General features: G+C 46.8%; 1 protein-coding gene across 2 annotated transcripts in view; it reads right to left on the minus strand.

The window, feature by feature from the left end:
* Positions 1-15,366, minus strand: part of DPYSL3 (dihydropyrimidinase like 3) — a 114,201-nt gene that overhangs the window by 22,322 nt on the left and 76,513 nt on the right. For both annotated transcript variants that reach the window (XM_047730161.1, XM_047730162.1), the window contains exons 2-5: positions 10,271-10,359; positions 6,031-6,215; positions 2,897-3,061; positions 806-867 (exon numbers count right to left, since the gene is read on the minus strand). In XM_047730161.1, coding sequence (XP_047586117.1) covers positions 806-867; positions 2,897-3,061; positions 6,031-6,215; positions 10,271-10,359 — 501 coding nt within the window. The remainder of the gene's footprint in view (positions 1-805; positions 868-2,896; positions 3,062-6,030; positions 6,216-10,270; positions 10,360-15,366) is intronic.

Consider the following 15,366-nt stretch of genomic DNA (forward strand, 5'->3'; position numbering starts at 1 on the left):
TGTGTCCACAGGTAAAACAAATGAAGGAGGAAATCAGTGATTAGGGCAGAACACATAGGCTATAACATGCACGACCAAAGTGCGAGTCCACAGGAACTCTAGGAAACTGTCTCTCTAAAGAACACATCCTGTCTCCTCAGGGGACAGGGCAGACGTACAACAAAGTCCTATGGAGCCTTCTGCTGTGCCTCGAGCACACGTTTTTAATGCTATTCGATCCAGTTTGGCTGAGACAGACCTTCACAGTCCTTCTCAACAAATGCTCCTGAGAGCTGCTACAGCCGGGCCAGCAGCTCAAGGGAAAGCTGGCTCCCCGATTCCCTAACCTTCCCCAACCTCCTGAGCGGGAGGGATGGGAATTTGTTCTTCGAATTTCCTCTGAAAACATGAGAATCATCTCAAACCAGCACACGCCACGAGACCACCTCGGGGAGAGCCAAAAGCAAGCTGCTACCCCAAACAGCAGAAGGCCCTCCTTAATGCTGCGAGGCAGAACACCTCAAACTCCACCGAGCTCAGGCAGGGTTTAGGGCTTGTGAGCTACATGGAGTTCAGCGTGCCTTTCCTCTTGTTCTTTTGAGAAAGTTGCTGCCAGTGGAAATTCTAGCTCCCGATCTGCGTTGCCATGGGCACACTGCCTGCTCCCTTATTTAAAACACAGCATGGACCTCGAGGGCTTTAAGAAGCACTCGGGCCCAGTAGCCCCCACAGCAGCCACAGTGAGTCATGCTCCAAGAGCCAAGGTCATCGGCAGCAATGGGAAACCCATCCAGATACCCCAAACCACACAGCAATGGCTTGTTACCTCTGTGTTGGACACTTGATACAAGTCCTTATAGGCCATGTAAACCATGAAGGAGTTAACCCCTGCAAGAGAGGGAAGGGAGGGAAAACAGGAAGAGGACAATATTAGCACGACCGCTCTCCTTCCTTTGCTCCCGTCGCCCGTGGGGTCCCAGTGCATTACAGGAGCCTGGCTAACATAAAGCAGATGCTTCCCATTCTCCGTTCTCTCCTCACGTGCGAAAGCAGCCATGCCTACATGGTGTCAACAGCAGAATGAGCTCTGAGGTGTCTCTTTCTGCCTCCCCCAATCTGTTCCCCAGCCCAGAGGGTCAGTAAGCTTTGCCATTGCTCGAGGCAGTGCACACTGCCGAGAATCGGGGGCAGCAACCATACTAGTTCAGTGAGCTCGGAATACCTCACCTCTTGGTCTCCTCACCTATAAAATGGAAAAATGACAAGAGCCTGCTTCATGAGGCAGTTGGAAACGTCAAATGAGACAACAGATACTGAAGTCTCAGCACCAGACAGCCACTGTATTTGAACTTCATTAATGGAGCTCCTGGGATGGGTTTATTTAGCCACTTAAGGGCTCTACACTGGAGCCTGGGGGGAGGGGATGTGGGGGGCTGCATCTAGGATGGAGACCATGTCCTCGGGGTGCTGGCTTTTTTTTTATTAAAAGGATGGCAGCAGCTAAGGGGCAGAAGTCAAGGTGCACCGTGTAAGGGCTGTAAGGGCTATAGGGAAAGAGCAATTTAACTCTTCACCCCAAAAGAGACTATTAGTGTAGTAATTTATATAAATAGGTGGGGCTGGGGAACAGAGAGTCATTCTGAGGAAAAGAGGATAATTTTGGTCTCCAACCATTAGGGCCATCTCAGCCCACAGCGTTCCAGGCCAAAAGCGGGTTGTAATGTGAGAAGTTCCCTACCCAGAGTGGTTCAGCTCAGGGCAGCTTTTCCCAACACTACCCTTCCCATAAGCCTCTGCGTCATCTGTGGAATGACCCGGGCCCTTTGGAAGGGAAGTGAGTGTTAAAGCCGTTCCATTTTCTACCCCAGTTGAGATGCCCAGTGTGAAAGGAATCACAAGAAAGGAGTGGGTTGTAATCTCATATCCTGGATCAGGAGGGTCTGGGCAGAGCTCATCGGTTGAGGAGGGACATCGAACATCGAAAACTCATCCTCTGGGAGCCCGTCCTCTCCCCTGCAACCCAGAGCCCACTCTTCACCACTGCCCTCCAGCAGCTGCATCAAGGCGGCTCACCGAGAAGAGTCTTATTAAGTTAGTGTTGTAACAATGCATGTTACTATGTTAGTATCAGGACTGTGATTGTAATGATATTAGTATAATGCTATTACTATTACAGTGATATTCTGTACCCTGTGGCATTTATCCTGTTGCCCTTCACTTGTCTGCTTCCCTTTGCCTGGGACGGTCAGCAGTGACCATACCTTATACTTCCCTAAATCCGTGGGCCCCATAATGATGCCAAGCACACAGTGTGTCTGTGTGTGTGCATGGGGGCGGACTGCGGGTAGGCAAAATATCTGGCGATCGAAAGGCAGAAGGAAGTAGAGAACAGAAGAATCTAAGACCACCAGGGAAGCCTAAATCATGGATTCACTGAGAGGACACCCACGTTTCTATGTCCTAAGCCCCAAGCCTGAGTATGAACGCATCTTTGCTCCCACAAATGCCGTTGCCTTTTCTGAGGATGCCACTGTTTGAGAACGTAATGGTTTGATCTTTGGAACATAAGTTACAAAGGCTAATCATTCCTAATCTCGTATAAGTGGCTGTGTGACTTTCCATAAGATGCTAACCTCTCCTGGCTTCAGTTTCTTCCTCTGTCAAAAGGGCAGTGTTGCATGAGGTGAAGGGCACAGACTTTGGATACTTTCATTGCTAACTAGCTCTGTGATCCCAGGCCACTTATTCTGAGACTCAGGCTCTCCACCTCCAGCCTGAGGATAATCATCCCCTAGTATGTGGGTCCCGAAAGGAGTGAGATGGCATCCACCCAGACCGAGTGCCTAGAACACAGCAGTACCCCTTAAGGTTCCAGGCTCCGAGCAGGGAGAAGGGAGGCAGGCGCACAGGGGCTCACCTTTGTCCTTGATGAGGTTCTGCACCTCCTGCTTGACGCTGTCGTTCCAGTGGGTGATGTCTACATGCAAGGCATAGTCGCAGCAGCTCTTCCCATCCGCCCACTCTCGCCACTTCTCGTAAGCCTCCGTGAGGCTGGCCTCGGGCTCAGGCACCACGTGGTCAACTGAACGACAGAGGCCCCAGATGGGGAAGTCACTGAAACCGCCTCTGCTCCCCCCCTCTGTACAGGCCTGGTCCCACTTGTTTAGCTAACACTGCAAAGCCACTATTTCCTGAGCATGGAATCACCCTAGAAAGTGTTCTCTGACAGTTTCCAGATTGCTGATCATTCAACTGTTGCTTAGCCAAGTTGCTCATGGACAAACTACTAGCTTCTCTAAACCCCAGTTTTCTCATCCTTGACATCCGTACTCAGTGGGATAGAGGGTGGAATGTCATAGTTCCTTGCTTCTAATTTTGTTACATGACTAAATGGCAAAATGCACGAAAAGATTCTCACCTAATACCCGGCACACAGTAAGTGCTTCATGATGTCAATGTGTGCCTACTATGTGCCATTATTGCCAGTATTACGGGAAGCAAGTCAGACTCCCTTCTAAGTTGGAAAGAGGGTAAAGTGATGTCAGATTACAGGACACTGACGTCCTTGTGCTTCCTGCCATAGCGAAGAGCCAGTGTCACAAACCTGATGCTCAGCCCACAGATCTTATTTCCATGTAAACTTTTTATCAAGAGTATCTTTACGTGGGGCACCTGGGTGGCTCAGTGAATTAAGTGTCCAACTCTCGGTTGTGGCTCAAGTCACAATCTTGGGGTCTTGAGATCGAGCCCTGCAGCGATCTCTGTAACAAAATCAGTGCAGAGACTGTTTGTCCCTCTCTTCTATCCCTCTACCCCTGCTCTCTATCTCTCTAGAATAAATAAAATCCTAAAAAAATATATGTTTTCTGGGGCACCTGGGTGGCTCAGTGGGTTAAAGCCTCTGCCTCTGGCTCAGGTCATGATCCCAGGGTCCTGGGATAGAGCCCCAAGTCGGGCTCTCCTCTCAGCAGCAAGCCTGCTTCCTCCTCTCTCTCTCTCTCTCTCTCTCTCTCTCTCTATCTGCCTGCCTCTCTGCCTACTTGTGATTTCTGTCTGTCAAATAAATAAATAAATAAATTACATATATTTTTTCTTTTAAGGCCCAAATCTACTCCTGCAGCACCTGCAACCGTGGATAGCACTATTCAAAATAATGACATTTACAATTGGGAAGGCTAAGACAAAAGGGCCACCCTCATACCTCCCTTGGACAGGTGAGGGGACGTGCAAATTGGTACAACTTCCCTAAGAAAAACTGTGAAACACACATCAAAAATCTTGATATTTTTCATACCTTAATTCGATGATTATGCCTGTGCCTAAGACTTATTCCCAAGGAAATAAACATGCTGTTTGCAAAATGTGGGTGCTGAAGATGCTTGCCACTGCAAACATTATCTACATATTCATTTAAGTGAAAAACTGGAAACCATCAAAGTCTTCAACAGTAGAGAAGTTTGGCTACATAATAAATACATCTTCATAAAATGGATGATTAGGCACCCATTTTAAATGCTGTAGTGGAATGAAAACAGGTGAACGGAAAGACATCCACGCCAGGATTATTTGTGAAACGATCCACTACAACACCACTAAGACACAGTACGTCTATTTTGATCCTGTTTCTGCTTCATAGGAAGGAAACTATAGCCAGACTGTAAGAGGGAACGTGGACTTTATGGGTTTTCTTCTCTGGCTGCCTCTCCGGGGCTTAGATTATCTAGGAAGGACACGTACAGCTTTGGGTTTCTTCGAATGGTTTTCTCACGTCCCCTGCAACTCTGGCTTCCCTCTAGCTCCTTCCCTAACCTAGAAGACCACGCACAATACACACTCCCTGGACACTGAACAGGCCCAGCTCCCTGCCTTGAAGGCAGAAAGCCAAACCAGGATCACTCACTTCCTCAGCCTCCTACCACAGGCTGCCCACATGCGCTTATCAGAAAATGGACGCCAGGAGCCGCACCCCTGACGTCTGGACCGGCATCAGGGCTTAGGTGGGCAGGCAGCTGCTGCAAGGTCAGCTGCCTTCCTCCCTTCGACTGGAGAAGAGCTTCAGTCTTCCTGAATTGCACCTTTTATGGCCTTGGTGCAATTTTCCTGGGCTTCCACACCCAACCTCCTGGGGACCAACCTTGCTAGAGCTCCAGTCACAAAGGAGGCAGAAGACAATGAGCCACTCCACAGCTCAGCCATTCTGTGTTCTTGGATGGGTATAGACAGTGGTAAAATAAACAGTGCTCTTGCTGACCAAGTTTAGGCCTGGGACTGGGAGGGGACCCAGTTCCTTGGGATTCCTTTGGAACAGGAAGGACTGCCCTGGAATGCTATCTGTTCCATAATCCCATGGCATGCAACTCCCTAGATTCCTCTGGAATTGCAATAGTTCCCAGGAAAAGAACGAGAGAGAGGGAGAGAGAGAGAGAGAGGAAGAAAGGAAGGAAAGAAGGAGGGAAGGAGGGAAGAAAGAAAGAAAACAGAAAAAAAAAAAAAAAAAAAAGGGAAACCTCCCCCACCACTTGCCTCATCTTCAGACAGTTCCTAACTGGTCAAGAGACAGGGCAGACCAGGTAACAGTCAATGCCACAAAACCCCACAAGTTTCTCAAGCACTGTAGGTCCCCCATTACCCTTCCCTCTCAGGGAGGCTGAGCCCCATCCACACAGCTCTGCCTGCACCCTCTTCCCCCTCCTACCTCAGGCCCAAGCTGGAAATGCTGAAATAATGTGTAGCCCATCTCCACACTTTTCCCAGTGTCCGACCCAGACATGATTACAGAGTCCCCACCCGCCACACACCCAGCCATGCTCTCAGGTGGACAAGAGGGGACAGCTGTTTTCCTGGCCGTGCGCCCCATGAATCTCCTCTAGGCAACTTCAGGGAGCTGCCAGGCTCCTCACTACCACCTGCTTTCCTCAGGTCCCGTCAGGCAGAAGATCTGTACACCAAACTGACAGACATGTACAAGCTACCGCCAGAGAGCACGGGGTTAACCCGTCAGTGAAAGAGTCACTTGTTGGGACCAGGAGTGTGTAGGGCCGGGCGACTCACTGATCATGGTGGTGCCCCCCGCTAAGGCAGCCTTCGTCCCTTGGAAGAAGTCATCCACTGTGGTCATTCCCTTGTACGGCATCTGGAAGTGAGTGTGGACATCGATGCCTCCAGGGATCACCATCTTCCCATTGGCTTCGATGGTCTTCACTCCTCCAGGGACAATCAGATTGTCTCCAATTTGCCTGGTGACACAGGAAAGCAACTGATCATTTAAAAGAGCCACTTTGAAGACAAACATAGGATTATAAAAAGTTTAGACATGGCAACTTGTATTGATCAGAGTGGTCTTTGCAAGTGATTTGCAAGCCGAACAATCAAGAAACAAATGAAGACAGGCGTACACCCAGAAAACAACTTCTACAGACACAAAATGAGCTGATCTGCTGCTGGGTGGAACCGTGGGTCCTGGTTTCGCGCTATAATCCTGTGGGTTGGACAATGTCTACAATATAGGTGCATAAGAAATATATATATATTTTTTTAAATAGGTGTTTTGGGTATCCCTTTCATTTTGTTCTTTATCTTAGGGAAGGGTGGAAAGTAACATTTGGAAAAGGATTAAGAGAATGTAAAATAATGAACCACTAGGAGAGACTGAAGGAAGTAATGAATCTTCTAGAGACTACGTATGTGAACTTAGCTACCCTCTTTAGCGAGAGCATCTGTGTTCCTAACAAGAGGGATCTGCTGGGGTCATTTTGTACATCAGTCTTGACTCCCAATTCCACCCTTCCCTGATAACTTATCTATAAATCACAGCCAAAGGCAGATCCAAAGGCAGAAGCCAAAGATAGACACACCCAGCAGTGGACATCTTAGCAGAAGCATCAAGAAGCAAGAAGGAAGGTGAGGGTGACCACCTGTACCAGACACACCTTTGCCCAGGAAGCTTTGGCACATTCCTGGAAGGAAGAAAGGGGACCTTTCTTGGGGAGGAAGCTGTTGAGCACTCCAGAAACACACTACCTACACCAGGCAAGAGACAAAGGCAACTGCTCCTGGCCAAATGTTACCTCATGGACTGCCTGATGTTGCTTGGTTTACAGGTGACTTTACACCTTTGGCTTAAATGGCCAGATAATTCTAGGGAGACTTAAGAGTCACAAGCCTCAACATTATGACTAAACACGTCCTAAGTTGGGAAGACCTGTACCCCACTACCAGTGGCATGAACACATTCCCCTTTTGTTCACAGCCAGCCCAGACAGACTTCCTCTTGGGAGAGTAAGAAGTCCACCAGTGGCCTTCCAAAGTCTAAGCTCTGCAACTAAAATAAAGTATTCCTGACATCCCTAAGAGGTCAACTTCACCACATCCCCCCACCCCCGCCCCAGGCCATTCCAGAGCCATCACAATTCAAAACACACTGTGGAAAAAATACAGCCTCTCACTGTACCTCCATTAGAGTCCAGATACTGGCCCCTATGTTCCCATTCTTCTCCCTCCCTGATCTTCCTCAGAGGCAGATGGAGAACCAAGGCCATGAAGAGGCAGTTACCCAGCCCGTGTGTGTGTGACTGCTTATGTGTTTCCACCATCTTGAAAATGAGTGGAATACCATGTCTGAAACAGAAACGCCTTCCCCCTTTTCCTCCACGGAGCCACTCAAGGTCACATGAATCCTCAACTGAAGGCTTGGCTTCCATCTCCCCTCCTTGGTCAAATCCCGACTGACAGCCGGGTCTAATAATTAAGAGCAGATCTTCCCTAGAGGAGACTATGTGGGTTCACAATCCTGGCTCTGCTAATTACTGGCTTTCTGACCTCGGCCAAGTTGCTTAACCTCACTGTGTCTCAATTCCTTCCTCTAAAATGTAATAAAAAACGTTTCCTCTATAGGTTTGTGGTGTAGATTAAGTGTTAGTATGCATTAAGCCCACAGAACACTGCTAGGCACAGGAAAATTCCGTAAGCATCAGCTATGGTAATTAATAAACATGCTAATCCCACACAGCACCCTCTTCCCGCCCGAATCTCATCTACTCCACTACTTCAACCGTGGTTACTGACAGTGTCTGGTCATGTTATGTCCCTTGAATAAATACAGATATCTCAGTCCCCCTCAGAGACTGTAGGTCCTGGGGAGGCGAAGTAGGTCCCAAGGACAGCCACCAAAGCATGTGACATAGTGTGGGTCCTGTGCCTTGGGCAACCACTTTCCAAACAGCAGGCATTCCATAAACATTCACAGACAGACAAACAGCCATGTAACCACTGGAGGAAATTATTTCTGTTTTCACGCTCTGTGATTTCCGAATGTTTTTAAAGACCGAGAAGATGTCAGGACTGGATAAAGAGCCACCCTTCTCTCTACCACCGACACACACATATATGATGGTTACATCCCTTCTAAAGTCCTTGGCAAGCGGCCTTCTCTCTTCTAGTAGAGACGGCATCTCTAGTAGCAGATGCCTGGCTCATGGCATGAAGATGGATTCTGAGCCTGTGTTTAAGGCTCAACTGTTCAAAGTGCTGTGATCAATTAGGGATACCCATCATGAGCTCTGAAATGAGGAAGAAGTATTAGGTACTACCTTTTTTCCATCTCTGAGAATCTCTAAATGAGGGAACTTACCATCTCCAAAGAGAGCTGATGATACACCATAATTTTTAAGTAAGAGAAAAATATAAGATCATTTGGGGCTTATCTTTTGAAGAAATTCTTGTTTCATATTGGCTCGCTTGCCTACTGTTCCCATTTTTCCAACAGTGCTCCTGTAGGTAAGGTGACTAAACAAGAATATCTTCATTCATGCAAGTTCATTCATTTATTCAATGTACTTGATTAATATGTTGATCGTTACCAAGTTACTTCCTCCCTGTGCTCCTCTTTCTCCTCATCTGAGAAAAAGGTAGTAATCATACTTGCTTCGTGGGATTGCTGGCAGATTAAAGGAAATGAGGCACGTAAAACATTTAACCACCACTGGCACAGGCTTCACTGTCACTAAAAGGTAGCTCTTATAAAAGTCTCTCCGTGCCAAGGACTGGGTGACGTGCTCAGATACGGAGCTGAACAAGACAGGGTGTTGCCTTCAGATGCTCAACAGTATCAGAACCGCTGCTAACTGTGAAGAGCACAAGGGGTTTTGAAGGCTCATAGAAAGGAAACCAGCCTAGATTTGGTGGCTGACAAGGAATAGCCACCTACAGAAAGTTCTATCTAAGCCAGGGCTTCAAAGATAAGGAAGAGATCAACTATGGCCAGAACCTTACACAAGTCAACGAGTTTACAAATATAAAAATAAAATGTAACAAGGCCCAGGATGGCTGCTAGATGCACTGCATATACTGATCTTATCCAAAATCTTCTCAGGGTGGGAGCCTGTCTCGCTGTCCGGAATGAAAGGCTATGTACAGACCATATCTCTTTTACAGGTTACTCCGGAGGGAGCCTACACAGAAAGGGAATGCGACTACACCACTTACAGGCACCCAGTAACAAATCATTCTGTAAGGTAAGTGTACATCCCTGAAGCATCTATTTGAAAATCTTGTCTGAGGTGTATGTCCTTTCTGTGCTCAGCCCACCCAGGTTCTGCCTAAGTCATGGCTCGGTTCAAATGCCCTTTCCAGCCCCATACCATCCTCTGAAGGGATTTCTCCTTTCTGGGCATTTATCTTCACTTGAACTCCTTTGACACCAACTGTACAAGGCCTTGTATTTCTAGGGTGCTGTCATTTTGTGCACATTTTTTCAATCAACTTAAGAACAACAGTCACACCTTCCACCTCTCTAAGATGCAGAGAGTGCCCGTCAATATAGTTCACACAAGGGAGCCCGCAACATCATTTGGTTGATCAAATTCAAATTTCTCACTTCATTCACAAGACCCATATAAATTAAAGCGAGCTCCCATTTTAAGGGATTATGGGCACCCAGAATGAAGGGTTCAAATAAAGATTCACTTTGGGGTGCCTGGGTGGCTCAGTCAGTGGAGCGTCCAACTCTTGGTTTCAGCTCAGGTCATGATCTCAGGGTCCGGAGATGGAGCCCCATATCGGTTTCATGCTCAGTGGGGAGTCGGCTTGAGGAGTCTCTCTCTCTTTCTCTGCCCTTCCCCCTGAGCACCCTCCCTTTCTCTCTCTCTCAAATAAAGACTCATTTTTAAGGAGAAGAAGAAATGAAACACAAAGAATCAAAGGCCTAGGAAGCAAAAAAGAAGCAAGCTTCTTTCTGAGCCTCTGATGAAGAGAGGAAGTACAAAAAGATAAAGATAAGGTCCTACATACTTACTTTATTAAGCCATCTTCCATGTAAATATCAGCATAAAAGGACTGATCATCGTTGACAATTCTACCACCCTTGATGAGAAGACGGTCACTCTAGAAAAGAATGCAAACAGAAGTTATTCTCAGAGCTAGGAATCCAGAGAAGAAGGGTCAGCCGAGGTTTTCCCAGTTCACTGTTCTAGAGGTCTAGTAGGAACCTATTTACTTAAGACAGCTGTGTGCTCAATGCAGTAGGTGTTTGAATTGGGTATATTTGTTGGGGATCCGGTCTTTCACGTTTGCCCCAAATTCAAACTATTTTACAGTTCTACCTCTTGCTCCTACAACCTACCATAGCCACTGAGAAACATCACTACCTGAGGGAAGACACTATTTGTATTATCTTTCCTGGCTCAGTAAGCAATAAATATTTAAAGCGGTATATAATACGTATGCCAGTGCCTAGCACCCTGTTGGCGCTCAACGGTGATTCTCAAAAAGGAAACTTGGGATCATGCAATGAAACAGCCTTTGAAAGTCTTTATAATGACATGGGGATATTTTAAAATTTTTAAATTCAGGATATTGGGACTCCTGGGTGGCTCGCTCAGTGGGTTGAGCCGCTGCCTTCGGCTCAGGTCATGATCCTAGGGTCCTGGGATCGAGTCCCATATCGGGCTCCTTGCTCAGCAGGGAGCCTGCCTCTCTCTCCGCCTCTGCCTGCCTCTCTGCCTGCTTGTGTGCTTTCTCTCTCTCTCTTTCTGACAAATAAATAAATAAAATCTTTAAAAAAAATTTCAGGATATTTACACATGTATGCACACGTACACACAAGGTGGTGGAAAGTGTAGGACAAGCAGTGAATGGAAAAAAGATAAAATAGCTCTACTGTTCTATAGTATTTAACCCAGGGTGGAAAAATTATGCAGGATTCATATTTGCTACATTAAACTCCCACATTTTTCTGAAATGTGTTTGTTGCCATTATTATGAAAAAAAAAAGGCCTTTCTTATAATTAAAGTCTTTTTAAAAATTATAGCTTAGATGAAGTTTGGATAAGGGATCTAACTGGAAACAATGCACATACACGCCAAGGTTATTAAGAAAATATGGGGCCGGGGCACCTGTGTGGCTCAGTCGTTAAGCGTCTGCCTTCAGCTCAGGTCATGATCCCAGGGTCCTGGGATCAAGGCTCATATCGAGCTCCCCTCTAGTGGGGAGCCTGCTTCTCCCTCTCCCTCTGCCCTCCCCTTCACTCGTGCTCACTTTCTTTCTCATGCTGTCGATCTCTCTCAAATAAATAAGTAAAATATATTTTTACAAAAGAAAATATATAGTTCATATATTTCAGGAGCGGAGCCAATCAGAGTCAGCTTTTAATATCCCAGATTTCATTAAAAGAATGACTGGAGTTCGGATTGCAGCGTGAGGGGTAGATGTGGCTTTACTGGATTCCTGAAGGAGAAGAGAATTCACAGGAGCCTGGCTGAGTGGAACAACTTGAAAAGACAATGGTACATTACATTTGTTAAGAATTCAACTGACAGACTTCAAGTCCATTCATCCTTTCATCCATCCATCCACTCATCCAGCAAGTAATTAATATGTATGACTAAATACACAGAGAGGATCCTGTTGTTAATGAGTCATACCATGCCACTGCTTTCATGAAACCGAAAAGGGATATGTGGCAATCAAGGAAAAAAGAAAGTCAATAAAACAAATAAAACAACGTAAAATTGAATCAAGGGTCACAAAGTACAGGGGAGCGAGCTTGTTTAACCAGAGGTGGAAAGAGACCTTCGTGGGGAAGATCATGTAGATGAGGCGGGGATGGAGAGCTGCAGGCAGAGGGAATAGCACACCCTGTGGCAGAAATGAGTTTTGTTTCTCTGAAAACCGGGAAAAGATCAGTTTCAAGATGCGGAGCTCGGGGATCAAGAAGAGCAGCAGAGACAAAGCGGGCAAGGCAGACAATCGGCTTTCAAAAAGGACCTCAGATTAATGGGGGAGGAAGCCCACAAACAGGCTGACTTCTGGCTTCAGAAATAAAAGGGTGTGAACAAGGCCAGAAAATGAGAATTGAGGCTAGGCATCCACACTAGTGCCACTTAGTTCCGCCCACTCCCGGGGATTACATGAGAGTAGATTTCATCACACCATTCTGTCAGGGGAGAGGCTCTGAACCAGGTACAGATCAATGAGGCACCAGGGAAAACACCCACGTATGCCGCAAGGAAGATGTGTGAATGACGTCAATTGCAAAGTCCCACCACACGTGATCCACGAGCCCCTCCCGATCTGGGATTAGTCTGTAGGCCCGCCCTCATTTCCGTCATGGATGGCCTTGTGTTTCATACCACAGCAAAGTAAGACGCATGTAGTTATTGTCACATAGCAGGCTCTGTGGCCACTAAGACTTTGCCACAAAGTTCTTTCTGCCTTCTCCCGTGTTCACGTGGCTTCTGACGACCACCCTCTCCTTTGTCAAGCCTCCAGTCGAATGGGTTTCCCCTGTAGGATGCATTACCTGACTTGCCAGCAAATCCCACCTGCTCTCCTTGCCATTTAGTTCAGACAATTCTATTGTTCTAGAATGGCTGCTTTCCTGTTTTGCCTAGAGCAAACACTCCTTTGGTCTTGGGACCATGCCTCTTTTGATCGCTTTACCTTCATTCCTGGAGCCCATCCTAGACAGCTGTTAAATTCTGGTAAAACAGATGGGTGAACGGTGGGACACAGGAGGTTGTATCATGTCATTATGATGGAAAGGCCATCTGAGTCACAAAATGATGTGATGTGGCCAGAAAACTGGACTACTGTTTTAACAGTAATTGCAAAATTATATGAGGCAGTCCCAGGGCTATGCTTCCCAATAGGGTGCACATTAGAAGAATATGGATTCCCAGGCCTGGCTCTAGGCCACGAGATGGGTACTTTATAAACTCCACAAAAGGCTCTCATGCAGCCATCAGCCAGCTCAGAACCACGTGAGAGATTAGCACGAGAAACCATGGTTCTGTGTGTCCCAGGCACAGTTCTGTGTGTCTAGGGAGGCAGAAGAAGCATCTCCAGCAGAAACTTCATATAATAGTCTCAGAGACTACACAGTTTCTCTCTAATAGGTCAGTGCTCTTTTGGTGTTCTTTATTTTCTTAGCAAAGAACTGAAGTAAACGGCTCTGTGGAAAGGGGCCAGCTACCATCGGTAGCGAGCCCAGGTATGTAATATGACCACCCTCCCACCTAGGGAACATCTAACCTCAGGAATGACTGGCATGATCATTACTTCCTTCAACAAGTATCAGATATCAGCCAAGGGGCAAAAGCTATCTCTCGGGCCTATGGTTCATACAAAGACAGGAGCCAAGTGGAATTAGCATCATTGAGATGGCATCATTGGAAACTCTTCAAATGCTAATTAAATATACCTTCTCTGGTTCAACAGTCAGGAATCTAAATAGATAGAGCATAGAGAGGGGTTACAGGCCTGGTGTACGTTTCAGAGATAGGAGTAACAAGACTCTTGCTCTACGGACTGCTGTAGTGCTAATATTATTTCTTTTCATCACACAGACCAGAGATATCCAAATCTCAGTTCACAGAGTTTGAACAAACGCTGTCCCTCGAGGTCCCCAGCTTGTCCTCCACCTTTTATTAAAGGGGTTCATTAAACTGCTTCATTAATTTGAACTCTTTCCATGCATGTGGGGTCCACTACAAAGGGTAGCCTAGGCAAACCGTCCTCAGACACAGAAAGTCTGAAAGGCAGGCTGTGGGCTTGGCCTTGAAGAACAGCATAGCCGCTGATCACCCCCAGGTTACATAAAACCAAACCTTACTGGCTACAAAACATGCTTGCCTGTGAGTTCACAGACCAGCCCTATAGATGAACATGTGCTAGGGTTGAAAACCCACGAGACAAGCAGATCTGCCAACTGTGATTGAAAGTCATCCTCCATGATGTTAGAAAGGGCTGTTGCCTGGGGCCCTGCAGGGTTCCTCACATTCCATGCCCAGCGGTGGACAGGGTCCAACATCCGTGAGCTGATGTCCGAAGAGGTGAAAGGGTCTAGTCTGGGCATCTAGCAATGATGTCGTATGATCTATACGAAGAATGATGGTATTTCTAGAGCACACTGGGACCATCTAGAACCCCAAATAAAACTACTCAGAGCCTAAAATAGCCAAGGACCCTCACTGCCTTGGGTCCTGCCCTGCCGCCAAGGGCTGAGTACAGTGAGGTCCTGCAGGCCAGTAGGGTGCTGGGTATACCAGCAGACCGGGTTGGGTCCAGCTGGCTACTCCCACGGCTGGGAAAATCAGGTGGACAACTTAACGAGCTGTGGGATCTTGAGTTAGGACTTAACCCCTCAGAACCTCAGTTTTTATCAGTTCAGAGTGGATAGTAATTCCTAGCTCACTTCTCAGTGTGGCTGCCAGGAATAAATGGGGCGGGGGGTGCGTGTGTGCGCACGCATGCCCATGTGTGGGCACATGCACATATTACAAAACTAACACAGTAAACACTCTCGAATATTAGTTATATTGATTCCATTCAAATTATTCACAGCACTTAAAAATATTTCTAAAAGCCTTAAACTAAGTATATTGAAGAGAGACTGTCCCCATTTTCCAAAGGGGGCGATGTGCACAAAGGCGAGTGAACTTCTCCAAGCAACAAAGCTAATTAGTTCCAGTTGGAAGAGAATCCACCTCTCCTACCTCTGGACCCTGGACAGATTTCTACCTGAATCCACCAAACCACTGAACCACAGATCTTGAAACCTTACAACAAAGGGCTCTTTCTAATGGGGCTCTCTTTACTGTTTGCTACTGAATCTGGCTGTTCCAGGGCTCAAACTGATGACCAGTTCTCTATGGAGGGTAACTTAAGGAATCCAGTAACTTTGAACCCATAACTTTTAAACGCAGTGCTTTAAACCTGCTCCTTATGGCCTGGGTATATTCATGCAGCTTATAAAGGGACCTAACTTACAATCTAGGATAGCACCGGCCCTTCATGTCTGACAATGCACATTCTTTTCACCCTCACTAGTGTATGGTAATGATTAGAAAAAGCAACCATAAAAAATGCAGAGATTATCAGAAAAAGGGAGA

The sequence above is a fragment of the Lutra lutra genome, chromosome 5 (assembly GCF_902655055.1).
Source record: "Lutra lutra chromosome 5, mLutLut1.2, whole genome shotgun sequence".
In the NCBI taxonomy this organism is placed as follows: Eukaryota; Metazoa; Chordata; class Mammalia; order Carnivora; family Mustelidae; genus Lutra; species Lutra lutra.